We start from the raw sequence: 27,759 nt of genomic DNA, 5'->3' as shown, positions 1-27,759 counted from the left end.
TTGTTTTAAAATAATTGGACATTTTTCAGTTATTTTGACTGAATTAGTTATGAAGTGGTTAAGTTTGTAGCCTTGCTGTTATGTCACTTGCATTTGTGTTATATCGCTCGCTAGAACAACTCCATAAAGAGTATAGAGCAGGTGGCAGCGGCTTTCTTTTACCACTGAGACCGTAGAAGCACTGTTAGGAAGTTAGTGGAAGTGTGAGGATTAGGAAACCATTCTCCTGAATAAAAGCCAAATACTTTGTTTGTTGAACCATGCCAGATGTTAAAGGTGAAAAAATATTCTAGTGAGTAAATTGCTGTTTGTAAGATTTTCTTGGGGACTGACTCACCTGATGTTAAATCTAATATATTGTATTTTCCAACCTTTTGAATACAGTTAATATAAGTATTAACTATTCATATATATTGGTATTTTTTTATTCTCCCTTTTTCCTCCCTCCTTACCGCCCCCACCCCCAATCCTTAGGCACAGAACATTAACCTAGGACAATAATAAGAAATTTAGTCTTTACCTAACTTTTCTGATTTCAGCTGGCCCCTTTTAGTTTTCTTATTTAGTTTCCTCTTTTGACCTTTATTTAAAAATTGATGTTAGGCTTTCTGATTAAAACACTCAGCTTTTATTTGAAGAAAGAAAGGAACTTGTATGACAAAATCATAAAGGATATGGATAGACGACTCAAGGAGTAGTCCTACTACTATTGGTAATGATGATAGTATCATCTTTATCTTTTTCTGTGTGTTAGGTACTGTCCCTAAGTGCTTTTTATATATACTAACTCATTTAATCAACTCTGTAAATACTATTACCCTCATTTTACTAGCGAGTCAACTGAGAAAAAAGGTTTAAATGACTTGCTAGGTACTTGCTTTCTTGCTCTACTTAGAGCTATTAAGTACAGAGCTGTGATTCAAAACACGGAAGCCTGGCCCGCAGTTATACCTTTGATCAAATATATGAGTGTAATTTCTTCTAAGCAGAAGAAGGACTAAAAATTAGTACAAGGATATATCATTCTATTAACTTTGCAGGTATTTTAAAAGGGATGCAATTTGGGAGGAGGTTATTTGTATTGGTGGGACTATTAGTTGAAAAGTAATGTGGTAGCACTCATCTGTAAGTCTTAAAATATTCACATTTATCGACTGGCGATTCTGCATCAAGCCATCTCTCCTAAGAAAATAATCAGGAAAATAACAATGTTCAAGCATGTTCCCCAGTTACAATAATTTTAATAGTGAAAGATGAAAGATTGCCCAGTTGTTATAGAATAAACTTGTTTTTTTCCAGTGAATAGAATACCATACAAACATTAAAATTGTTTTTGAACAATAATTAGTAATAACATATTCATAATAATTGAAAAAGGATATAAAATCATGCATTATGGTTCAGATTTAAAAATGTATATGAAAAAACAGGGAGAACGTAGAATAAGATGCTTATGATTATCTCTGATGTGATTATGGAAAATAATTATTTCTGGTATGATTAGTTTCTTTTCTTTTTATATTATTTCACTAAAGAACTTTTTGCATTGGCCCTGTAGTACTTTTATTTATAGTCAGAGGAAACCAAGTGGCATAAATGAGTGCCTAAATGATGCCAATACCAGCTTTTACTAAAAATATTCATTAAAGATTAGATTTGCATGTCTCATATTGTAAAAGGATAGGTTTTTGAATTTCAGATAGTTTTAGTTTGGATATTATTATTTTTGGAATTGGAACCATTTTTTTTTTTTTTGAAGCAAAGCCTTTTGTTGAATCAAAGAAAGTTGAAATTTATTCTTAAATGTATTCATTATAGTGATTGATTGTTTCAGTACTTTAAATGTGTTTGGGTTATGTAAGCAGAAGAAATGGTTATCTTTCTACCTTGTGGTACTTGTTTTTTGAACAACTTTTTGACAAAAAATTATTGACTTGATGGTGGCAGGTGGAGGGGAGGCTGAGTAAGAATTGAATGCAAGGGACACATGGACTCTTTGATACAGAATTATATTATGAATCAATTTTACTCTCAGTTGTGAATACATAGTTGTAATTTTATAGTTACTTAAATAAGAAATACAACTTTTGTTTGTTTTGAAACATCTTTGAGGTTCCTTAAAATTTGAGAAATTTTTAAAATAACAAATCTGGGTAATGGAGGAAAGGTAACTGGTTCTGCTCTCAGCTGGTTTAATTCCCATGTTAAAATATGTTTAAAAAAATCAAAGACCAAACCACATTAGGGAACTGTCACAGAAACAAAGCTTTTCTCTGTGCTGCATGTTAAGTAAGATGAGTAAACTGTTGATAACTTTGCATCAGTTGTATTAGCATCGAATTTGTTCGTAATGAAGCACTGGTGTACTACATTCAGACTGTTTCCTTAATTAAAAAGGATTTGAACTGTAGTTTCTGGATTGGAAAAAATTGAGGAAATTCTTAGAAGTTAATTCACTTTTACACTTAGTTTTAAATTTCTTATTTATTTATAATTAAATATAAATAATGAATCAGCAAAGGAATAATAATGTAGAAAGCAGCTTTATGTATAGAAACTTAATGGTGGAAATTAAGGTAAAAATGATTTAAAAGGAAGTAATGATTGTTGGTTGTATTTTGCTTTTCATATAAAGAGCTATGGAGAAATCTTGATAGGAAGAAAGGAAATTTTTTGCTTTTAAAAATCAAGAAGTATTGTTACACATTCTTCAGTGGGCGAAATATGATTAAATATAGTGTAAATATTTAGCAAATTTGCTTATCTGTATAGAAACCTGTGTTTAGTGTTCTGTAACTAAAAAGAAAAATCAAAACTATTGTAATTGTTTTGTTTTTCTTGCAGGCTGAACTCACGGGAATCAAATGGCGTAGGTACAATTTTGGAGGGCATGGGGACTGTGGACCCATAATTTCAGCCCCAGCCCAAGATGATCCAATCCTGTTAAGTTTCATCCGCTGTCTGCAAGCCAACTTGCTCTGTGTGTGGCGTCGTGATGTCAAACCAGATTGCAAAGAGTTATGGATATTCTGGTGGGGAGACGAACCCAACCTAGTAGGTGTAATACATCATGAACTGCAAGGTAAGGTTTTTGTTTTTCTTAAAAATTAATTGCAACATATCTTTTTTGAACAGTGGTAAATTCCAAAGAGGTTATTAAGAAGTGCTGAGAAGAAAAATCACAGTGTTTAATGGGTATGTCTCTCAAAGGAACATCCTTGCTCTCACCCTTCTTCTTTCCACCCCCAATTTTTCCCCCTCAAAATCTCTTGTTCTTTTCCAGTCTTGCTGAGAATCAAAACCTTGTGAGCCACTATTATTAAAGGAAAGTATTGCGTCTTCTGGGTGTGATGGATTGGAAATGAGGCTAAGTTCTACTGTTTTAAAATGATAGTGAATTGTAATTAGCAAGTCAGTGAAATAAACAGAGTTGTTATTTCTTGGGCTGTGGCTGTTGCGGTTCATTGCCAGCAGAACTGTGGTGGAAAATTGTAAAATTATAACAGAAACTTAGCGCAGGACTTACTGGACAAAATTATGAGATGACATTGGCTAGTATTTTGAAGAAGATTAATATGAAGGATCTGGTCTGATATTGGCATAGGAAGTTTTCCTTTGTTTTGTTCCAGCTTTTTATATAATTAGGTGATTCCGGGAAATATTTGTTCCAGTGTTGCCTAATTTTTAACTTCAGATTACATCTGATACCTGGAAATTTTGAATTAATGTAAGAGTTTCATTATTCTAAGCTTTATATTTTATATCTACCACAGATTCATAACTAGAGAAAATTTTATCAAATTCAAAAATATTTTTGAGTTTCTGATAAAAGTTTTTGCCATTTTACCATTTAGTATGCTAAGGTATTTTTCTGAATCAAAACTAATTCTGATCTTTAGTTAGGGTAGGGCATTACTCTTTGATTTAATTTCCTAGAGCCACCTTTTATGTCCAAACCACTGTATATTTTTTAAATTTGTGGTTAGACATTTCAGATAGTATTTGGAATATTTTGTTAGTTGATGTGTTTAATTTTTTTTTTAAGGAAGGAGTAAAACTCATTTTATTGTGTATTGAGAAGCTATCCCAAAGCTTCTAAATTTGCCTAAAGGATCCTGCTAACTTCTACTTGACACCTTCCTAGCTTTTCCATGCAGCCACTTTTATCTGTGGTATCTCCTGACACAACAGCCAGAGGGCAGTAAACCACAGTAGACTAATTGAGCTGTTTGTTCTCTTTATGGCCCATTTGTCTATTCAACTCAAACTTTTGTCCCAATATTTTTTAGAGTATTTGGTTTGTAAATGTAAGAACCCATTCTGGGTAAGATTGCTAAGTTAACTGGTTAATCAGCAAAATCTAAGAATTTATGTCTCAGAGCTTATTTCATCTAGGTAGCACTGAGCTCAGGTAAAATTACTTTTTTAAACATCTGGATTCCATTGATCAAAATTTTAAAACTAAGGTACCTCCTAGAAGATACTTCTGACATTTATATTTGTTCATTTAGTAGCAAAACATATTTTTGTGTGTGTAAAAAATTTTTTACACATGTTGTAGAGTAATGTGGCATTTGTTAGTTTTAGTTGTTTTCACCTTTATTTTTCATGATTGTTTTTTTGACTCATTTCTCCATGCCACATTGATCCTTTCTGTTTTAACTTTTTGGTCTGGTCTTTATTTGTTAGCAGCACAAATTATTTTATAATGATGATGATACAAACCTGATATTAATGAAGCTTATTTAGTTGATGTCTAAAGTTATTTATTTCAACAAAACACATGATCAACGTTCTTAGAGATAAGTTACTGTGTTATTTCTCATGGTCTTTGTTACTGAGATAAGAAAAGGATGTACGTTATTTAAATTTTTTTATATTTAGATTGCATATGTACATTCATGAAAGTATTAAGTATTTTGTGGAAAAGAATTAAGCAAAGATTAACTTCTTTTTAAATTGTTTTTAGAAATTATAGAAATACTACATTTTAATTAGGAAATTAGGAAAACAGAACTGCCAGAGAACAAAGAAACAAAAATCCTGAATTCTAAATCAGTTTTAATATTTGGTGTTTTTTATGTATAAATGAAATTGGTATCATACTGTTTTGAAACTCAGTCCTTTTCCTTAACAATAAAGTGTGAATGTTTTCTCATGAGAATAATTTATTTTTATTTTCTTTCCTATTGAGTCCAAAGACTGTGTAGAGTGTTTATTCCTTTGTGAACCACCAGGAAAGTATTGCAGTGATGGAACAATCATAATTTCTTAAGTACATCTGCTCTTTTTAATGTTGAACTTGTGAGGATTATTAGATTGAAGCATATGAAGCATCTAATTTTGTAGATGAAAGTAGTTAAAAGGGCAATTTAAAATGTTTCAACCTAATATCAGAAAATATTTGAAACTTAATTAGAAAAATGAAGGGCATAAACACAACTTTGTTTCAAGTGAGGGAGAGTATAACAGGTAGAGCAATCATGAAAAAAATGAAGGCTATGAAGGCAGTGCTTTGATTGCTTTTTATAAAATTGAGGATTTCTGGCATCTGTTTCATTCCCTACTAATATATTTAAGAGTCATTTCATTTTGGGTAAAACAACTTTTAGCAGAACGCTGTTAACATTAAGCACCATGGTACCATTATATTTGTAACACTCTCTTTTTATAGGGCCATTTTACTTACTGTTTCTTAAAATGCATTTTGGCTATGTTATTAGGCATTTCACTTTGCCACTTGCAGTGTACTCAAAGTCGGATACTTCTAAGAAACCTGACAGTAAAATATGATACCAAAGCAGTCATTTTAAATGTAAATGTTTAAAGTATCCTTATGGAGAATAATCCGGAGGATACACACAAGAATTGGTTTTATAATATTAGACATTTTGTTTAAATGCTTGAAATACCTATGAAATAATTTGAGAGAAGATCAAAATCCACTTACAGCCTGTCTGTGTCACTTATTGCTGTTGCTATGGCGTAGTGGTGCATAGAATGGGCTTGGGGTTGAATCCTTGCTAGCGTTGTATTTTGGTCACATTATTTAACATAATGTGCCTCAGTTTCCTCACTGTAAATTGGATTATAAGGATAAAGTTGAACAGTTAATCAGTAATTGTAACTGTTGCTGCTGGTGCTATAATGACAACAATTAACTCATACATCAAAAGTAAAACATTTTGGTATTTTTTAAACAATTGGCCTGTTGTGTATGACATCCACTGCTTGTTAATGTTTGTCAAATATTTTTAGAGTATACTATCAGGTTGAAGTAATCATATTTTTGAGTTTTAATGTTTGGGTAGAATAACTGGGAATAATGTTAGAATTGAAGGTAACCCTGCTCGTATAAAATTTGTCTAGATTTACACTATAAACAAAGTTGCATAACAAATCGTAAGTTGTGTTATAAAGAGGTCAGAACTTAAGATTTACTTCTCTTACCTCCCTGTGAGGTAGATTGGTAACTTTACTGCCTTCTCAACTTGGTGGTGTTGAAGCAGGGTACTGGCTGAACAGTAAGTACATGTACATGTGCTCTCTTATGCCATCAATGAGTATATCAGTGGGTCCAATTATAGGGGTTTGATGTAATTTCTGCCCTTGTTAAGTTTACAGTCTAAAAATGGTATATAGACAAGCACACAAATATCTGTGATGCAGAGAATACTCTTAAGTATGTAAGAGAAATATAGTAAATTGACTGCATTCCAAATGGACAGATGTTCAGGACTAATGCATAGGTGTTCTGTAAACTTATAGCAAGAACACTGTGAGTCTTAATGCCAAGGTATATAACCTTCTTGGTTTCTGGTTTGTCTGTTTAACCTCTATTAGGCAAAGCCTGTGATAAGTCCTGGGTATGTAAAATGAGTCCCTGTCTTTTGGGAGCTCACCATCTTACTGGAATAACTAAATGAATCCTTAATTACAATACAAGGAAGTAAGCTACAAATCATTAAGTTATGGGATCCTGCATAACCATGAGATTCAGCTTTGGGGAGCAGAGAGTAGGGAGATGATTGGAAAGCCTAGAGTTGGTCAGACTTGAGGTGTGAGGCTTATAGGATGAGTAAGAGTTATCGAGGTTGGGATGGAACTTGTCCTAGTCAGAGGGAGTAGTCTGTACAAACAACCTATGAGTAGAGAACGAGTTGTGGAAAGAACAGGTTTGCCTAGAGCTTAGGGCACTGAAATAGTTAGAGAGACTGAAAGCCTGGGAATGGTGGCCCAGCATGGAGTGCACTGAAGCAGGGGTGAGGAGTTTGGACTTAATTTGATAAATTTTGAGGAATTTTTGTAGGTTTATGATCAGAAAAATAAAGAATTAGGAAGATTATACACAAGGTGAATATGAGCAGGAGGACCTTAGTATGGTAATACATTATTTCAAATTGAGCTGTGAACTTAAGCACTGTTCAGCTTAGGATACAGATTTATTTAAATTTAAAAATACCAATGATTGTGTACTGAACTTTATATTAATAGTCTTTGCCAGTTTTAACTTTGCTCTTCTTTCTTACTAAATTCTTTTCCACATTTTCAGTTTGAATTTTAGAGATTAATATACTCATAGTACACTAAATTGACTTCTTCTAATCAATAGGCAAACAGTAATTTTATTGCCTAGTATTCTGTGGTAGGAAAAATATGCATCCTTGACCCCAAGATGTTACAAAGAGCAAGCACAAACTTCTAGGGGCTGGCAGTGGCTTGACCCAAGTCATTAAAAGAGTCCCCAGTCCAGAAGGAGAAGTATCATATAGAGTCTGGTATATACTTAATGTTTGTTGATTGAATGAATGAAATCTGTCTTACATGGTTCTAACACAATATAACCCTCAGAAGGTTGACTTATAAGTATGTAAAATTTTAAGTGATTTGATTATGTGACGAGATGGAAACAGTTAAAATTGGCATTATTACTTCTGTATTTTATGTATGTTCTATATAGAAATTTAGCTGTAAATGTGCACCATCTTATTTAAAAATTTAATTTATGTGTACTTTCCCTTTTCATTTTGATAAGACAAATGTAAATTATAATTGGAAGACATTTGTCCACTTCTAAAAAAATGATTGTTTAATATTAGTATTAGAAGTCTTAGGAATAGGCTTTACTGTCATTGTAGGTGCATAATGGCAGTTGTTATTATGTTTACAGTCATAAGTGCTATGCTTTTCCATTTTCCAGAGTGCTGCAACCTATGCTAGGAGGTGTGGGCCATTGCAAAAACAGTATTAGACAATAGAGCAGAAAAATGGATCTCATTTTCTGAGTGTGACCAGTTGTAAGATAAAATAAGACACTATTGTTTATAGCACTGTTGCAAGCCTCTGGGAGAAGTGGGCATTTTGTAGGGATAGAACAACACTGAGGGAAGAGAGTGTAGAGCCAGTTTGCTAATATTACCATCTGTATATATAGAATATAATCTATAATCTCAAATGATGCAATTGATGAAAACTTTGTTTAGGTATCTCCAAGGGAGACCCTAACTCCCTCCCCTCAACTTTTTATTTTCAAAAGTATTTTTTTTCATATATACCATACACCTTTTTTTCTGTCCAAACCATTTGAAGGCAATTTCCAGACATAAATCATACCCCTTAATACTTCAACATGTAACTCTTATGAGAATATGGGACATTGTCCTACATAATTATTGTACTATTATCACACTTAAGAAATTTAACATTGATATAATTAAATTATCTACTATATAGCCTAAATTCAGAATGTTTTAGTTGTTCCTATCATGCCTTTTAGAGCTTATTGGGGGAAATCAAGGATCACATGTTGCATTTAGATGTCTTAATCTCTTTAGTTTCTCATTTAGAATATTTTCCAAGTTGTCTTTTGTACATGTCCTTCAATGATGTTGGTATTATATGATAGGAGCAGTTGTCCCATCAAATGTTCCATATTCTGAATTTGTCTAATTGTTTTCATGATTAGATTCAGGTTAAACATTTTTGGCAAGAATATTGCGTAGGTGATGTGTGCTTTCTGGGACATCACATCAGAGGCACATCATGTTAATTTGTCCCAATATTGATCCTACTAAGTTTGATTACTTGCTTAAGGTAGTATCTGCCAGATGGCTCCAGTAGAAATATACTCTTTTACTTTTGAAATGCTTAAGTAAATTTGGGACTTGAGAATGTGTGAATACCTTTTTCCCCAACAAGTTTTCACTCTGGCTTGAGGAAAAACCTAAATTTGAGCCTACTTGAAAACAACAGAAAATGTCTTGAATCATCTGCTTTTATAGAAACGGTTAAAAGATCAAATGAGGACTTCATTATTAAGTCACAGGAAAGAGGGGAGCAGAAAAATATTGTAGAGCTAGCAAAGGCAAATTTTGATAGTAAAGTCAAACTCTGAAAACTAATAACCCTCTTACTGCTTAGCATACTAAAAAGGGATGTTGACATTGAATTTTCTGAAATCATAGACAAGTATGTAGGACTATATTAGTGCATATCTTATTATAGTCTGAATTTTCAGTTGATTTTTGGTGATATTTAGTGATTTCTGGTTATCTGACTAAAATGAAATAATTATAATCAACATTGTAAATAAGTTCATTCTCAATTGAAATGAAAGAAATTGCTTTTTGTGAAAGTAATGATCCTTTTACATATAAAATTAATGGGAGTGAAATTATCTCTAGGTAAAATGTTACTCAGTTTGAAAATTTCTTCTAAAGAGAAAATCTGATCCCTGACTTTCCATCCTGGTTTTATATGTTTTTTTCATTATTGGTGGTCAATTTATTATTTATTGAAATTAATCTCTGACTAAATTGGAAAATAATTTTTTACATTGCTTGGACTTACTCCTCAAGTATACAATACTGGTGATTTTAAAAATGGGTGAATTATAGCATTCCATAGTATTCTAGAGTTGTATTTTATGTGTCAACATGTATGTGATGTTATTTTACATGGAATTGATAATTCTGTTTTAAACAGATTTTATTTATTTATTTTTAGAGAGAGGGGAAAGGAGGGGGAAAGAGAGGGCGGGAAGCATTGATGTGGGGGAGAAACATGGATCTGTTGCGTCTTGCACACCCCCAACTGGGGACCTGGCCCTCACCCCAGACATATGCCCTGACCAGGAATTGAATTGGCAAACCTTTTGATCTGCAGGCCAGCACTCAGTCCACTGAGCCACACCAGCCAGAGCAGAATTAATAATTCTTGAGATTGTTAACACAATGCATCTGAAAAGTAAATTTTACTTTAACTTTTATATTTGATACTTTGTGGATAATAGAAAAACACATTTGTATTTCATGAGAAACAAGCACTTTTAGGGAAAATGTGCCCAATGGTAAATGGTAGCTGGTCCTAAGTAGTTTATAAAGTAAATGCTCCTTGTTTTTACTGGGATCTAAATTATTCAAGTCTTCATATAAAATTTCAGATTTTTAAAATAACTACTACACTGTGTTCTGTTATTTCCTTTGTTTAGTTTGAAAGAATTAGTTTGCTGAAGCTATAAAATGGTGTGATGATTATCCAAATGATTATAATGCATGTTTACTGAAATACCAGATTTAATAGAAAAAATTTATAAATTATATCCTTAAAGGAGAAAAATGAAATACTAAGACTTTGGTAAGCAGTAAGTTTATATTAGAAATTATGCTAGGATCATAATGACTTCAGAATTCTTTCATATGAAGAACAGAAAAATGATCTAATGGATTATTTATTAACCAGTGTTACCCCAGTAAGTTCAATAAAATATAGTAATACCTAGGAAAATACATCTAATGTATTAGATGGAATTATTAAGCTAAATGTGCTTGAAATCGACAGAACAAGCTCAAGTCTAACTTTTGGATGTAAATAAAATCGTTGTGTTACCACAGGCAACTTACTGAACCATATAATTTGTTTTTTTTCTATGAAAAATGAGACATACTGAGATTGTGGTGAAATAGCATGTAAAGGGCTTATGTTCTAATGAAATGAAAATTAAACAGTTTGTAAAAATTATTATTTAAAGATGTTGCTTTAGGGAAGAGTTAAATCTAATCAGTTGATTGGTGAGAGAAATTTATGTTTTGGTAAGTATAGGAATTATGGTATATTATGATATAAAATTACCTACTTGTATAAAGTAAATCTGAGTAAAACCCCCATTAATGGAGCAAGTAGTGTTGAAAGTTAACCTAAAACTAGGTAATCTGTTACTTGGTGTAGTAGTTTTTTTCCCTTGATGTTGAAATAATAGTCATAGATACATTGTGACTGAAATATAGGTATTAGTTTAGCAATTTTAAGGATAGTGTTTGATTCTTCCTTCTCTTGTTTTTGAATATATTATTTCAAAATCTTGTTCTTTAATAGGTAACTTCAAGATTTAGAAGAGATTCTTGTACATGAAAATGGTATAAAGATTTCTTTGTCCAGTAAAAAAATTTCTTTGTTTTATCTTGTTCAGGGAGGGAGGTTGATGTCAGAAACTGAATGTGGTAAACTGTAGAAAACATTTAGGTACTAGTAGAAATTAAGGGCCTAATTAATTCAAGAAAATAAGTGTTTGAACATTAAAATTGAATGCGGAAGAGATGTGAAATTACAAATACAGAAAAAAACCTTTTGCTACAAGATTTACAAGCAGATTTATTGCTGACACATTCAGATGACATCAGATCAGTCTTACTGTTTAGAGCATTTTATATAGGAAGTGAAATAAAAAGTCCCTAAAATAAAACTGGATTTTTTTAAGGAAGGAAGAAGATTGGAATGCTGTTGTGGGTCATAACCAAGAGGACTCAGTGAGTGTCTTCTCCCCATTTACACTGTTGTGAATAGCATAACAAAAGGGTTACTGAAGCTTAGAAAAAGTCCATGACTTAGTCAGTCACTAGTAATAGTAAACCCAAACCTATACTTTGTATCCTTTCATATTGAAACCATTATTGGCTGTGAAGCTGTATGTAACATACTTCACCAAACCTTTTAAAATAAAACCCATGTAACTATTATAATTTTATTAATATCAAATCGAATCTGTATTCAGTACTTAAAGAAACTACACTGGCTTGCGTATTCTGGACAGAGAACTTACCTGATCTTAAACATTTTGATCTTAAATGTTTTCTGTGACCCTTGGCAAATGTTAATTCCAGTGTCTAGATCTTCTGATCTGAGCATACCAAATTGATAATGGGGAAGTAAGAATAAAATAAAAATACTTTTGGAGTTATGAAAATGACAAATACATTTGATATTTAAACAATATGAAATTAGCATTTGCTTTTTTAAAGTATTTTGTTGAGGTAACTGAAAAGGTAGAATTATATATCTGTCGTCATTAGAGTTCTATTTTTCCTCTCTCTTTTTAATAGATCTATTATGTTAGTCCTAGATCTTGAAAAATCAGAAGTATATAGTAAAAGAACAAGGTAACTCTTGGGTTTAGCAGGAGGTAGTTCTTGAGACCACCATTTAGTTAAATTGCGTGGTTTTTGGACCTATTTAAAGTATAGTAGACTAAACTGATTGATAGATGTCTGTGCTTAAACTTTGATGAATAGCTGTTTGAAAAAAGTATTAATATTTACAAATGGTTGCCATTTTGTTTTGTTTTTATGATGCTTGAGCAAATAGTTAAGTACAACTTGATATAGATAAATTCAACCATGAGCATCACTAGGAGCTAAGATTTTTCTAATTCTTTTAAAAAATGTTTTGATGGTAGAAACACATAAATATGCTTTTTCTTGCCTCTCCCAAAAGATCTCAACAGTTTAGAAATTTGTGGTAAGCACTAGAGAATTATGAAACTGGATTCTGTTACTTAAAGTATTTCATGACTGAGCTGCTGTCCTGATGTTACCTGAAGAGATTCTCATTGAATATCATTATGGCTAGTAAGTGTTCGATAATTTTCTTTAAAGCTCTATCTATGTAAATGTTTTTGAACAATTTTTCACAAGTACTGAGGCACATACCTATTTATTATAAACCTGACATTGATAAAATGCACTCTTTGTATAATTGGGTCTTGTTTTGATCCTGGCTCTTTCATATTGTGATTTGGCAGCGAGTTCAACAGAATAAGCATTATCCTCTTGAGGCCCATCTAGGATTGAACTAAATGGCTTCCACAATATCCACATGATCATACAATTAGTTCTTTTTTTTTTTTTTAATACTGTGATAGTGTAACTGAATATGAGTTTGTTGCCAGGGTATTGTGGTAGAATAATACCCTGCAGTTTGTAGTTAATCATGCAGCAGAACAGAAATAGTTTGATTTAAAAAAAATTAAAAATTAGATAAACATGAAGTATTTTTCTCTTGGAAAAAGATTATGTGTACATTGATAATAAGAAGGTTAGAGCATTCACATATCTGTTAATAGTAATTTCTTCCTCCTATTTCATATGTCATCTGTAAAACATTTTCCATTTTACAAATTACTTTTATTTACGACTTTGCTAGCCTTGGGTGGGGGGAGATAAGACTTTTTGCTAATCTTGAAAGCTTACTTTCTGACAGCGTAGGAAATAAGTAAATATTTGTGAAAGGACTGCATGAATAAGGGAAGTATGAACCTCATCAAGATGAGGTTTCTTCATTGAGATTATTTTATTTTTTTCACAGGTAATCATGGACTTGTTTGAAGTAAGCGATTTTGATGTTTCCATGTTACTCTCACATTGAAATATATTTAGTCTAAAATAAAAATTTAGATACTCTCAGTTCAGTTTCAGGCAGTATACTTTAAACTTATTTTAAAAGTGGTCCAGCAGATATTAATAATGGAAAGAATTGTTGCCTTGGTATCCTTGAGCAGATTACATACAACTCTGTTTATGGAGGAAATAACATTTGTTGACAGTGACTCTACTGTGGAAAAATTTATCATGCCATTTATTGGTTTCTGGAAGATTGCAACAAAGAAAGGCTCTTGATTTAAGTAGCAAGTATGGCTGGGGCAGTTACCTCCATTGCTCCAGGAAAGGCTTCATTAACCAGAACTTAGTTGGAGCCCTCAAACAGATTTAAATGTACAACTCCCTAGTTTCCTAACCCATCCTCCTTAAGCATATACCATTTCGCAAAAAAAGGTTAAATGAGTGAAATACTCTGTCAGTGATTGGTCCAGGCATATACAGATACCATTTTGGTTCCCAGTGTTGTTGGGGCAGTGAGCTAGAAGACACTAAGGAGGGGCAAAAACATTTTCATGTGTTGTCTTGGGTTCAGTACAGACTCAGTTCAGTTGCCCCCATATTTGAATTTATAGTATTGTGTAACAGTGATAAAACAATGTGTGAAGGATGTTTTAAAAGCATTCTTTCAGCTTTATAAAGTGTTATCATTGTTTTATGATTAACACTTTCGTATTTATAATTAACACAGTGTATTTATTTAACAGATATCTGTTGAGCCTACATTGTGTTAGGTGCTATGCAGAAGAAAGAAATGAATCAGAAACATACTCTCTTTTTCAGAAGCTGGCAGTCTCATAGGGAAGATAGCATATGTACATAGACCATCATTACAGCTGTCTTAAGAGAGGCACACAGTGTGATTGAAGTTACTTGGAAGGAGGCGGAGCTTTGAGGAAAAGTTGATTCTTGAACTGAGCCTTCCAAGAATGGAAGAATTTGTGTATTTGCATATATGGCTATATCAGGGAAAGGACATTTTTTATGTGTATGTAATTGCATGTATAAGGATATAGAGGAGGAAAGTTTGGAGTATTTATTGGAGAAGAGTTAAAGGTGAGAAGTTGATTGAAAATGCATATTTGTGCCTGATGGTGATGGTGCTTAAACACTAGGCTAAGGAGTTTGGTTTTAATAGGTAGTTGGGGGTTTTGAGAGTTTTCGGACAGGACTAGATGGGAAGCTCCCTGCAGGCTATAAATAGCATGGAGGGGCAGGACCTGCGTCCAACTTTTGTCCATCATTGTATTGTGCATATTTGTTGAATAAATTAATTACCGAGCTGGTGTGGCTGGTGTGGATTGAGTGCCAGCCTGCGAACCAAAGGGTCGTCAGTTCGATTCCCAGTCAGGGCACATGCCTCAGTTGCAGGCCAGGTCCCCAGTAGGGAGTGTGCGAGAGGCAACCACACATGAATGTTTCCCTCCCTCTCTTTCTCCCTTTTTTCCCCTCTCTCTAAAAATAAATAAATATCTTTTAAAAAATAAATTAATTAGTAAATGAATGAGTGTAATAGAAGTTTGTATAAAGGTCATCAGTCTAACACTACTGCATACTATGAGGTCCTCTCAGTATTCTGGATCACACAGGAGAACATCCTGTTGTTATAGGAGACTGTTTTAAATGGAGTATATCAACCACATTGGAAAGACTTTCTTGGTGAATTGATTTCTTTGTAACTGCATATGAAAAGAAGTAATATAACTTTCTTCCTTTTTGGCAGTTGCTTATTTTTTATCTAGAGTTTAATTTAAAAAGTTTTATTAAAATTAATTTTTCATAAATTATTAACGTTGTAGGTAGCAGGTAGATTAGACAAATGACAACTTATGTTCTAGTGGTACTGTGTAGAGCATTGGTTATGGAAGAGTGCTATTTATTGGGTAAAGGAGTGTAATGATATTTATATGTCAGAATCCTTGTTAACATCACAGGTTGAATGACTTTGGCTTTTCTCCTTACGTTATAAATTGCTAGCCCAACACTAGAGTTGATACTTCCTACATAAAAATGATGAGCTAAGATTGCTTAGCTGAGGCTCTCTGGGAACTGCATGTTTCACTGTAGGATCAAATGACTGGAAAGCTTTCATTGAACTTTTCTCTCTCACCCTGAAATCCCAAATTAATTATTAACTAATGTAAATATCATGGCTAAATACACTATATGATAGAATGAGTCAGTGTATAATTTAAGCAAGCATTTTCTTTTTTAAAAAACTAAAAAAAATTATTTTAAGCCAGAGGGAAAGGGAGGGAGAAAGAGAGGGAGAGAAACATCAATGTGTGGTTGCCTGTATGCCCCTACTGGGGACCTGGCCTGCAGCCCAGGCATGTGCCCTGACTGGGAAGTGAACGGGTGACCCTCTGGTTTGCAGGCTGGTGCTCAGTCCACTAAGCCACACCAACCAGGGCCGATTTAAGCAAACATTTTCAGTGAAATCCTTAATAGACATTTTTTAGTGTTGGTGTATATTTTTTTGTTCTATTGCATAAAGATAGCCTTTTGGTTTCATCTACTTCTTAAACATTTAAGATAGCAAGTTAATACTTTGCAAGTTTTGTAATTTTAAAATGGTATTTTTCAAAGACTGTTAGCAAAGTTGATCTGTCCCCCTCAAAAGATCCTTGCAAACATGTTTTTGCAATATACCTGCAGTAACTCAAATTTCCTATATTGGGTGTAATTTTTGTAACACATGGCATGCAGTCATGTAGAAGGTGCTTGAAGAGTCCTTCCATCATTAGTGAATAATAATACCTTTGTGCCCAGGAACCATGTGTCATCCTTTTTTTCCATTGGTGACCTTAGCTCAGCTGGCTGTCAGCAGATGTATAGGTCATGGATTGTGGCTTACTTCCTCCTCTTTACCCTGATGTATCCAAAATGGAACAGAGGCCAGGAAGAAATTTACCATTTTTTTGTTACCCTTTACCTTTGGAGAAGTAGACACCATTAGTATGGTAAGTAAACTAAAAATAAGAGGGGATATTCATACTATGCCTCTTCCTGCAATATGTCATCATAGAGAAGTCATTTAGATTAGCTCACCTTTTGTTCTTATCTATAGTATGGGAATTACAGCTTTATTTTATGATATAATGTGAAGTGAAGATCATGAGCTTATAGGCATACATTTCCTTTAATGAACTCCACTGTCAAAATGTATAAATCTTCATCAATTTACTTTATAATTCATAGTTTTATCCATAATTTCTGCCTGCAGATAAAATTTGAATCCTTTTTCACCTGACATTATCAGCATTGTCTTAATTAAATTATATAGGCATTTGACTTAAAAAAAAAAAAAAAGGTTTTTTATAATTGACCATTTTCTTGTTTTGGCTGTGCAAGAGTGGTTGATAATACCTATGTCTTTGCTCCTAAAGGGAGTTTAGAGTAAAAAATTAAAATGATGTTCCATATTATTTTAACCAGGGATAATGATCCGGTCCTTGAATATTGCACTAAGTGTATGGTATATGTTAATTATCAATTGACCAGTGTTTTGGACTTTCTGTTGACTATTACACAATACAGACTTAGCAAGGATTACTATTCCAAATTCATGTTGCATGCCACATTAAGCCTATTTCCCTATTTGTTTTCTTATGTGCAGAATAGTTTTTATTTATGCCTGTTGTGCCTAATTTTGTAGCACAGTAAACTAAGAATAAATGATGGTTTGAAATATGTACATGTTGAAACTAGAAACCAGACAATAATCAAATATTTATAGTTTTACTTGCTGTGTGCTAGGCATCATGCTGGGTGCTTGATGATCAGTCTTGGGAGTAGAAAGTAGTTTTGGATTTATTCTTTCTTTCTGAATCTTGAATGATTTACAGGGAAAAATTTAAGATTCACTGATTTGTTTTTGCATTTTTTATGTTTATTAAATCCATTTTTATTTAATATGTGGGACAGATTTAGAAGTTATGAAATAACTATGTAGCAGTCTTTTCCATACTAAGACTGTTAATGTAACTAGTTGAACACTAGAGGGACTTCATACTAATCACTGACTTTTTAGTTTAGTAGTAGTTTATGGTTGAAATGCTTTACTCAAATGGGAGAACCACACTGTGTTTTCCCTTTGGTTTTCCCAAGGTTAAGTATTGTGCCCAAAAGATTACCTGATAACTTATTTGGTTAATTAATTCTCAAGTTTATGGCCAGTGGGTGCATGGGTCGGGATGGAGCAATGGGTTGATGTTTCTTTCTCTCCCTCTCTCCCTTCATCTCTTTTTAAAATCAATAAATTTAAAAAAGTTAAAAAAAAAAAGGAGTCATAAAATTAATGAGTTGGGTATAGAAATCTTTATTTCCTTCTGAAATAAACTTCTTCGTTTTTATATTTACAATATATGCTAATTTAAGTTTATCCTATAAATACAGTCGTACGTCAGTACTTGTCAGCTTCAGAACTTGTCAAACCTTGTACTTGTCACATTTTGATGAGAAAAAAGTGTTTCAGGTCTGGGCGCTTGCTCAGTGCTTTTGGAGAGTCAGGACGCTGCCCTGCAAGAGAAAGTGCTTCATCGTTTGGTACTTGGAAGTTCCAGAAAGAATAAAAAGTGAGTACTGAGGTACCACTATAGGTCGTTATAATACTGGAACGCTGGTAGAAATAGACATTTGCCTTCACCTTTAACAGTTTGCTAAACTTTTTTTTTGATGTAGCAGAAATTTACACTATACCAAATAGAATTTAATTCTTCATGTTTATGAATAGGCACCTTCCTCTTTATTTCATTTTCCTTGATTATATATTTTTAAAATTCCATTCTGTATATAAATAAAAAATGAGTCCAGTTATGTATAGGAGAAAAAAATTAAAATGCTCATCTCTTTATTATTGCTATTCTGTCTGCTTCCAACATATTTTGAACTGACTAAAATGATCTATGAATTGGCTTTTATATCTTGAATGTTCACTGACACTTTTCGTTCTAACTTGTAAGAACTATGATTAAATTCTTAAGGTAGGCATTTGTTTAGATCGCTGAAAAGTTATATTCATATATCCAATTCATTTGTGTCCCTTAGATAATTGAAAAAGTCTTTAAAGCTATCCTTTGTGAGCTTTTGGATTTATGCAAATAGTGAGGGAAATATAAATTACCATTGAATTATGAATGTAGTAATTTCTCTGGAAAACCCAGCATTGAGAATATTTTACTGGTAGTCTTAAGTGCTTTGCATAATTCTGATTAGTACTCTGTTAATTTACAGAATTTGTCTTGGGTTATTTGGAGAAGAAATTTGAAATTGGAGATTATTTTACAATTTCATTATCCTTTTCTAAAAATATGGTTTTAATGTCATAAGAGAAAATGTAAGTATGAAACTGTTTTCTGAAGGTTGAGTTTCTGGAAAATGCCAAAAGTACATGGAGTACTGAACTATGAATTCCAGAGTTAGGATAAAGGCATGTTGGATATAAACACATGTTTTTTTTGTGTTGTAAATGGTGGCTGGTTGACATAATTATAATTGTTGGCATTGTAGGAGTTGTGTTCAAATGCTTGTTGAACGGAGTGAAAACTGGTCCTGACTTGCTTATACTTAGGGATAGTTGGCAATAATTGCCCAATGTATTAAATAATAGATTTAAAGAAGCTTTTTTTCTTCTTTTCATAGAGTGCTAGATTAAGGTTAAGATTAAGGATACTATTAAGGAAAATTTATAAAAATTTAAATCTCATATTTTATTCTGTGTTTCACCTTTTTAAAAACAGTATCATGTGAGGTAAATTTGACCACTGGATGCCTCTGGGTTAAGATATAGTTCAGTAGTTCTAAAATGACCTGCAAAGGTTTAATTAGAATGAGGCTAATTAGGTAGTTCTGTTACCAAATCTTTTATATTTGGAGGAGGAGGAAAGTACAGAGTTCAATTCAACAAGCATTTGTTGAGTGTGGGCACTGTGCTGTGTGTGGGAATACATGATCATTGCTTTCCAGGAGCTTGATGTATATAATTAGGTGTTCATTTTTTCCAGAAATTTAATTAACAAATATATGAATTTAGTGCACTTTATTTTGGAACAGTTCTCAGGATGCTTGTGAGGTTTTAAGTGGGTTTTCTTTACTCTTACCGTGTCTTTTTGTTTATTCAGTCTTAAGATGTTGTACTTTTAACAGGAACCAGATATGTGCTAGGTATTCAGCATTCACTGGTAAACTGGACAACTCAATTCTTGGCTCCCTTAGAGTTTATAATGGGACAATTAGATAAGTACACAATACAATTTGACAAATGTTCTGATAGGGGTAGTACTTCTGCTCTGTTCATGTTTTATACTCTGAGTTGTAGTTCCTGTTGTGACATCAGAGATTTCTGTCTTCAGTTTAGAATGTTTAGCCAACTAAGTTTGAGTTTTGTCTTTTTTTTTTTTTTTAAGATTTTATTTATTTACTTTTTAGGGAGAGGGAAAGGGAAGAAGAAGGGGAGAGAAACATTCACGTGTAAGAGATAAATTGATTGGTTGCCTCTTGCATGTCCCCAGCTGGGGACCCTGGCCCACAACCCAGGCATGTGCCCTGACTGGGAATCAAACCAGCAGACTTTTGGTTCGTAGGCCAGCACTCAGTCCACTGAGTCACACCAGCCAGGGCTTAGTTTTGTCTTTTTTAAGATGCCATTACCTTGGATGATAGAAAGAGCTGGACATGAACTTTCTTTCTTTTTGGTGGGAAGAGGATTATAGAACTTTACTAATGTTGTGTTTGAAGGGGTGGGGGCAGGTAGAAGGAGGTATGGAGGGGATAAATGGTAATGGAAGGAGACTTGACTGGAGTGGTGATGTGTTATAGAATGTTACACCTGAAACCTGTATCATTTTATTAACCAATGTCACCTCCATAAATTCAAGATAGGAGGGAAAAATGAAACTCAAGGGGGATGTAGTTAGGGTTCATGACGGCTAAATATGCAGGCCCAAATGTAAAGTTAAAAAATTTTGCTTTGTCATTTTTCTTCTGCATCCCCAGATTTTTTCATGTTGTGCCCTTAGTACCACAGTCGCTTATGAAAACTTGCCTTCTCTTCATAGGTTCCTGCTTCTTTCCGACATAGATTGTTATCTTCATTTAGGTGGATAGGTGCCTAAGCAACCTTTTATTCGTGCTCGTGTGTTGCTCTGTCTTTCCTGGGCAGTGATAATCTTAAGTGGTGAGATTAGACATTTTAATCAAATTGAGTGAATTTCTTCAATTAATGTTCTATAAAGCTAAATTATCGGTTTTGTCAAAATGTCAAAGAATTAGTTTTTTTTCTAGTAGAAAACAATGGATTTTGCCCACAGTTTTCTGTTCTTAGTATCACCTTTGCTGATCTTACGATATTTGCATATATTATTATGACTTTTTAAAAAAAATATTATACATACCAGATCTGTCTTGTAGCCAGCTATATCTTTGTTGGGATTTTTAATGTCAAACACAGCAAGAGCATGTTGGTCTTTGCTCCAATTATCATCTCATATACCATCAAATTTCTCTTGGCCAGCTGCATCCCTTAGTCAAGCAGGGGTGCCCCACCCGTGGCCCACGGACCACATGCGGCCCAAGACGGCTATGAATGTGGCCCAACACAAAATCATAAATTTACTTAAAATCTTTTTTTTTTCTCATCAGTTTTTGTTAGTGTTTGTGTATTTAATGTGTGGCCCAAGACAACTCTTCTTCTTCCAGTGTGGCCTAGAGATGCCGAAAGTTTGGAACAAAAGAGAATGGTTCAAATCTCAGCATAGCTGCATGCTTCTCACGTTGACCAGTAAAATGACCTTTCAGACTCCCCCCCCCCCCCCCCGGTATTTATATCACCAATCAGCACATATTTAAACTTGGTGTTCTTGAGCAGCCCTTGCCATGGTTTTCTCTTTTTCCAACTGTTTTGAGACTCATAACATAGCTTCCCTTCAGGAGCATCTCTGTGTCCTTTCCTGAGACAAACATTGATTCTTGAAGTTGTTTAGATCCTTGTAGGAGTGATGACTATCAATAGTAATAATGCACTTTATCCTGCAGTAGAAATCATAATGGAGGTACAGATAAAGTGCCCTGGAAATTTGGAAGAGTACAGATTAAGCAAGTCTTTGGAGGAAGTGGTATTTAAAATCATGTGGGGTTCAGGGACAGTAAGAGAGATTAGCAAGTGTAAACGCATTGTGAAGAAGTATATCACAGCAAGAATTTCAGCTTGGCTGTTGAGAAGGGCGTGATAAAGAGAAGAGGAGGAAATAAGTTCAGAAAGGTAGTTCAAATCAAGTTATGGGGAACCTTGACTATTGGGTTAAGGCATTGCCACCATTCAATAGACCATTAATGAGATCCTTTGGAGTCTTGAGCAATTAGACGGATTAATCTGAGCTGCAATGTGTTAAACAAATTGGAGCAAGGAAGTTAGTGATAAGGAGAATATTAGGAGTCTGTTTAGTTGTTTTTGGTGAAATACCATGAGAACCATTTAATAGCCATTTTGTATATTTTTAATCACATTTAGTTTTTTGATTCTTAAATATTGAACTTTTATGTGAGTTTTAATTTATCGATATCAATGTTAAAATTAATCAACCTGAAATGTAGGGAAAAGAGGCTGGATTCATATTAATCCATTAACATGCATTGGACAAATAATGTTTCCTATATACAGTGGATCTAAAAGTAAGAAAGACATTATTCTAGCACCTTAGGTTTTTATATTTTTAATAGGATAGGAGAAATTGAATTGGATAGAAGCTGAGTACATGTGTTCGGGGCTTATAGAATGTGTGGTAGAACAGGAGACAGAATGGGGAAGGTCATTGAAGCTGGACAGGCAGGTAAATAGGAATCAGATTGTCTAAGACCTCCTTGGCTTTAACCCTTAGACAGTGGACAAAGACTTTGAAGGTTATATGGAATGCCTGGTGGCAGATTTCTCGAAGATTGCCGAGTAAAATAACCTGGAAATATGCGTTTGTCATTTCTGAAAGAAAGCTGTTAGGCAGTTTTCGCTTACAGACAGTATTAATTATCATTTAGACAATTTCATTCATGGGTGAAAAGCACAGAGATCATATAATAACATTTGTATATAATCAGTGTTACATATAATAATCACATATAAATACATTAAGCATGTAATCAATATAATAGATTGTTGGTCATAATTAAGCAAAAATAAAATATTTTTAATCGTCCCTCCCTCTGAAACCTTTTTATTGGGACATTGAAAAGGAATTAACCTATTATTAGTTCAATTTGTGCATGTATCATAATGATACCCTTTGAAATTTTTATGTAGATTTTGATAATTTGTATAATTAAGGGAGTCCTGAAAATATTAGGATACACTTATTTCATAGTAGTTATGTGAGGTCAGATTGGTGGGCTTACATTTTCAAATAAGGTAGCCTGAATTTAGTTTATCAGTCTAATGAAAGGATGTATTTGTGGGGCAGCACAGATTATTATGTATGTATGATTTTTTTGAGGGAGATAAAGGAGTATAGAGCTAACTAAATACACTGTTTTGACCACTTGATAGACATTGCCGTGAGACAGATAAAAGGTTTTTAGTTATATAGATAATATGGACTGGACTATTTCATTTACTTTGAAGCTTGTTGAATGAAGTGATTTTGAGCCAACCATTTCTACTCATTTCTGTCTAAGTTTGAAGAAGACTGTGAGAAGCAAGCTGTTATTAAAAAAAAATCATATATTTCATAGATATTGTTATCTAAATAGGGAGAAATTTTAGTGATACTTACATTTCATCCAAATTTTAGATGAGTATTAATATAGTATTCAAGTTTGATTTTGTGTTAATTAGTCTTTTAGTTACTATTTCAAAAATATTTGATCCAGTCTCACACCTTTGAAATAGGTGTTGTGAAGCTTCTTTTCTTTTCTTTTCTACAACCTTTTGGCAGTCTGAGGGAAAAAAGATGGTTTCTTGGTAATTCCAGTTTTATTAAGTGATTTTAAACTCTCAGATGAGTAATTATGACTAGATGAGTCAGATGGTCCAAAGAACAGTATAGGGTTTTTTTGTTCTTATTATTATCATGACTACAACATATTGGCAGGAGAATTTTATATTTTGTATCTGTTACTTAACCTGGCCTATTGGTAAAAAGTAGTTTCAGAACTTCGTATCTATTGGAGTAGTCTACATCACTAAATAATCCTACACTTTACTGTGTGACTTAATTGTGCCTTTAAAGATACGGCCAGAGTTTTTCCTCCAGCGTTTGTGTATGTGTGTTTCAGGGGTTATAAAGGCAGTCTATACAAGATAGATGTAACGCTGTGTTTGCAAGATGGGAACTTTAAATTCTGGGTTTATGAGCAAAGATTTCAGAAAGCCTTTCTGGCTTTTTTATTAACTTGTAGATAAATGAACACTCCACTAATAATATGCCCGTTGAAATAAAAGGATCTCTTACTTGGTAGTTATTATTATGTACTGTTAAGTTGGAAGCATCAAATTTAGGAATTAGGAACAATAAATTATAAAATGTAAAAAAATGTAATTTTTGCATCTCAAAAGAAACTTTGAAATAATTTTAGTGTTAATATTATTTTTTTTAACTCCTAATTATTTGCCCTTCTATAGTTGCCTTTGATTTGGAAGTAGTTTAAAGGTTAAAAACTCATGATTTGTTCTTAATATAGCTGGGAGGACTCCCCTCCCTCTTACTCTTCCTGTCCCCCTCCCCATCCCCCTTTCAGTCTATTGGTCCTTCTATTTTTGTGAAAGGGAATTGTTGGGAAGGACACCTGGTTGGTTTATTGAAGGAGAGTGAGAACTGAAGTCTAAACTGTAGAAGTTCATCAGACCGTGCAAATTATGGGAGCAGTAAGCTTTATACTTAATTTATGAAATGGCATTTCTTCTAGCACTGGATTTGTTTTTATATGCTAGTATTGAGACTATAATTGACAGTAGTAATAGCTTTTTTTTTTTTTTAAGGATAGCCATCTCTGATTGCCATAGCAACATCCCAGAAGACATTATTCTGGTTGATCTGATGGAAGCATGTCAAGGAGTTACCTTGAGCATTACTCTTGACTTTCTGAAATTATACCGGAAATTTTAGTTTTGAAAGGAAGGTGATAATGTACATTATAATTCTCTCTGTCCTTCCTGCTATAGTTTTGTTGTCTGTAAGGACTATGTATTTTTAAGAATCACTTGAGATTCCTGCTATTATTTGGAGGCTGTTGTTTTGTATAATTTGATTGATTAGGGCAGAACATGATTGACTTTGTTTTCTTTATGTGGTTTGCTCAGACTGTAGGTTAAAGGTTTTTTGTTGTTGTTTTTTTGTTTTTTTGATTATATGTGCTTCAGTAGATTAAATTTGAATACCACGTTAGGTTAGAGAAGTAGATTTTATTTAACATGTTCCATATGTACTGTTATGGTATAATTTTAACTATCTGTAATTGGCCTTTAAAAAATTCTTTCTAGTAGGAAGGCCATCTTACAAGAAATACTGTTATAGATGAAACTACCAAAGAAAATTATAAGATAGAATTCTCTGATACTTAGAAGTTTTGATGGTTTCATATGAGAGAACTTATTATTCTTGAGCTGTATTTATTCAAATAGAAAAAAATAATAGCATGAACTTTAATTACTTATAAAAACTAACAATTATTATTAAACAATTAGTCACCTAATCTCATGGGTTTCTATGAGGGTGCTGTTTGCAAATTTTAAAATTTAATTACAAAGGTATAATATGGTTATCTAGCAGATTTGGCCTCCTCAGACAAAATGTTATATATAGACATAATTTAATAAACATTTCAAAAAAGAGGTTTTTATTATTTCAACTTATTTCAGTAGTTATTTATAGAGCTACTATTAGTTCTGTTCTCATGTTGCTTTATAGTCTTCTTAATTCTTTGTCACAGTTCTGTTAGTAAATGCTACTTAACAGAGCCATGCACAGTGTAGTTTTTAAACTGAATGTAATGGAAGACTAAAATGTGATACAGACAGTAATTAAGAAGGGAACTTTTAAAACTGGGAATATAAAGATTGGCAGTTTGGGACCTGTGATGAATAGTTACTTTTATTTCTTAAAAATGTTCAACTAAGAAAAATCTTGGAAATGTGTAGATTTATTTATTTTTCTATTCAATTCTTTTGTCACTTATTTTTCCTCTGTATCATAAAAATTATTTCTGACCCGCAAATTCAGCTTTTTTGAAGTACAAATAAACCAGTGTTAGGGCATGCCTTTTAGTATTTAGGAGCTTACATGGCTGATATTTCGAGGAAAAAAATTTTTTTTCTGTTCATTCATGCCTAAGTCAATTAGCTGCCCTTCTATCTTACAGGTGTATTGTGTTAGGAAAACTGCCTTCAACAATAGAATATCAGGCTTACTCACCTTGACTCTAGAGATGCACTGTTTGATATGGTAGCCACTTTCCATGTGTGGCTATTTAAATATAAATTAATAAAGTTAAATAAAATGAGAAATTTAGATCCTAAATCACAGGGCACATTTCAGGTGCTCATTAGTCACATGTGTCCAGGGGCTACCCTGCCGTACAGTGCAGATACAAAACATTTCTGTCACTACAGGAAGTTCTGTTGGATAGTGCTGGTCTAAGGGGCAGACCTGTGGTTTTTGGAAAAGGCAGAAGGGCCATTTTTGATCTGTCTTAAGAAAGAGGCACTAAAAGTTTTCTAACAGAAGATCATTGAGACAGCCGTGAGGTAACAAGTTTTCTTCATCTGGCTTGGGGTTCCATAAGTTTATCATGAAGTTTTCCCGAAGTTCTCCCTTTGCTCCTCCCTTCTTTCTAAGCTGATAAACTAAACTTACTTATTAGGATAGGGAACTAGTTTTCTTGATGAAAACCATCCTAGGCTTTTCAAGTTCATAGCTTCAGGTGGTAAACCTGAGAGCACTTTTCACTTTTTTGCATGATTTATTTTGATCTGTTGAGTTTTCATTTCGCCACTTCTATTAGCTTTATTTAGAGGTTCCTTTATTCCTAACCTTGGCCAGTTTACTATTTACATTTTCCCTAAATGCAGGCCAGATTCGTGGAGGCTTATTTTGGTACAGTTCTGCTAATGTGTGAAAATAAATGTGATAGATTAATTGTGCCAGTTTTGGATTTTAGAGTCCTTTGTGGCTTTTGGTAGTATATTTGTGCAACAAATGTTAGTTGCTCCTCAGAACATAGTCACTTTCCCTTAAGACCTGTAGTTGGTATCTGTTGTAGAAATATACACACATATGTTTGTTACCTTCTAAGATTGATTTTGGTCTGTTTATTCATTTTGGAGAGATGTTAAAAGAGAAACGTGACATGCTATTTATTCCATTGAACATTTATTAAATGCTTTCAGAGGTTTGAGAGAAGTAAGAAAATTATTCATAGCACTTGCTCAGCAATTTTCCTGATTTCTTTTAGGAAGGTAGGTATGGCAGCATTTCAGAGCAGTCTCTGTTCTTTGAGTATAACTGAAGGCCCAGATGTGCAATCCAATTTATACTCTGTCCTGAAATGATTTCACTGAGGATTCTGATTGTTTGAATATAGTGTAGAGGATGTCTGTGTGCCATTGTGGTGACTGGAAATCATTTCACGGTGCCACTGCTAACTAACCATACTTTTGAGACTTGTTCTTTAGACTAAACTGGCTTGTGTTCCCTCCCACAATGCTGTTATTTCATTTAATGTGTAAGTTGCAACAGGAGGGGAATGCTTTTGCATTTATCTTCACTCATATTGGCTTAGTGTAGTTTGTGGCAATTGACTGCCTATAACATTGGAAAAATATAGGGAAATTCTTAAGAGTTTTTCAGAGTATTTCAGGAGGAAGCCTGATTCTGGTCAAACCATGGTTAAATGTCATTCGCATTAAAGGCCTGGTTTATAGTAGAACCACTTAGAAATATTATGGGTTTACCGCAGTTTGAGGACTCTGTCATTTGAGGAAATAGCATCTTGGTTTTATTTTGGCCTTGGTACTGTGCAAGCAGGTTTGGGACAAATCTCACTGTGGTAGGAGGTGGGCCTTAAT

General features: G+C 33.4%; 1 protein-coding gene across 2 annotated transcripts in view; it reads left to right on the top strand.

Moving 5' to 3' along the window:
* Positions 1-27,759, top strand: part of MED13L (mediator complex subunit 13L) — a 253,538-nt gene that overhangs the window by 30,537 nt on the left and 195,242 nt on the right. For both annotated transcript variants that reach the window (XM_054594117.1, XM_054594116.1), the window contains exon 2: positions 2,845-3,082. In XM_054594117.1, coding sequence (XP_054450092.1) covers positions 2,845-3,082 — 238 coding nt within the window. The remainder of the gene's footprint in view (positions 1-2,844; positions 3,083-27,759) is intronic.

This window comes from Pteronotus mesoamericanus, unplaced genomic scaffold (assembly GCF_021234165.1).
Source record: "Pteronotus mesoamericanus isolate MK-2021 breed Mesoamerican mustached bat unplaced genomic scaffold, CSHL_Meso_final scaffold_507, whole genome shotgun sequence".
Lineage (NCBI taxonomy): Eukaryota > Metazoa > Chordata > Mammalia > Chiroptera > Mormoopidae > Pteronotus > Pteronotus mesoamericanus.
This window is presented reverse-complemented; position numbering and strand designations above follow the sequence as displayed.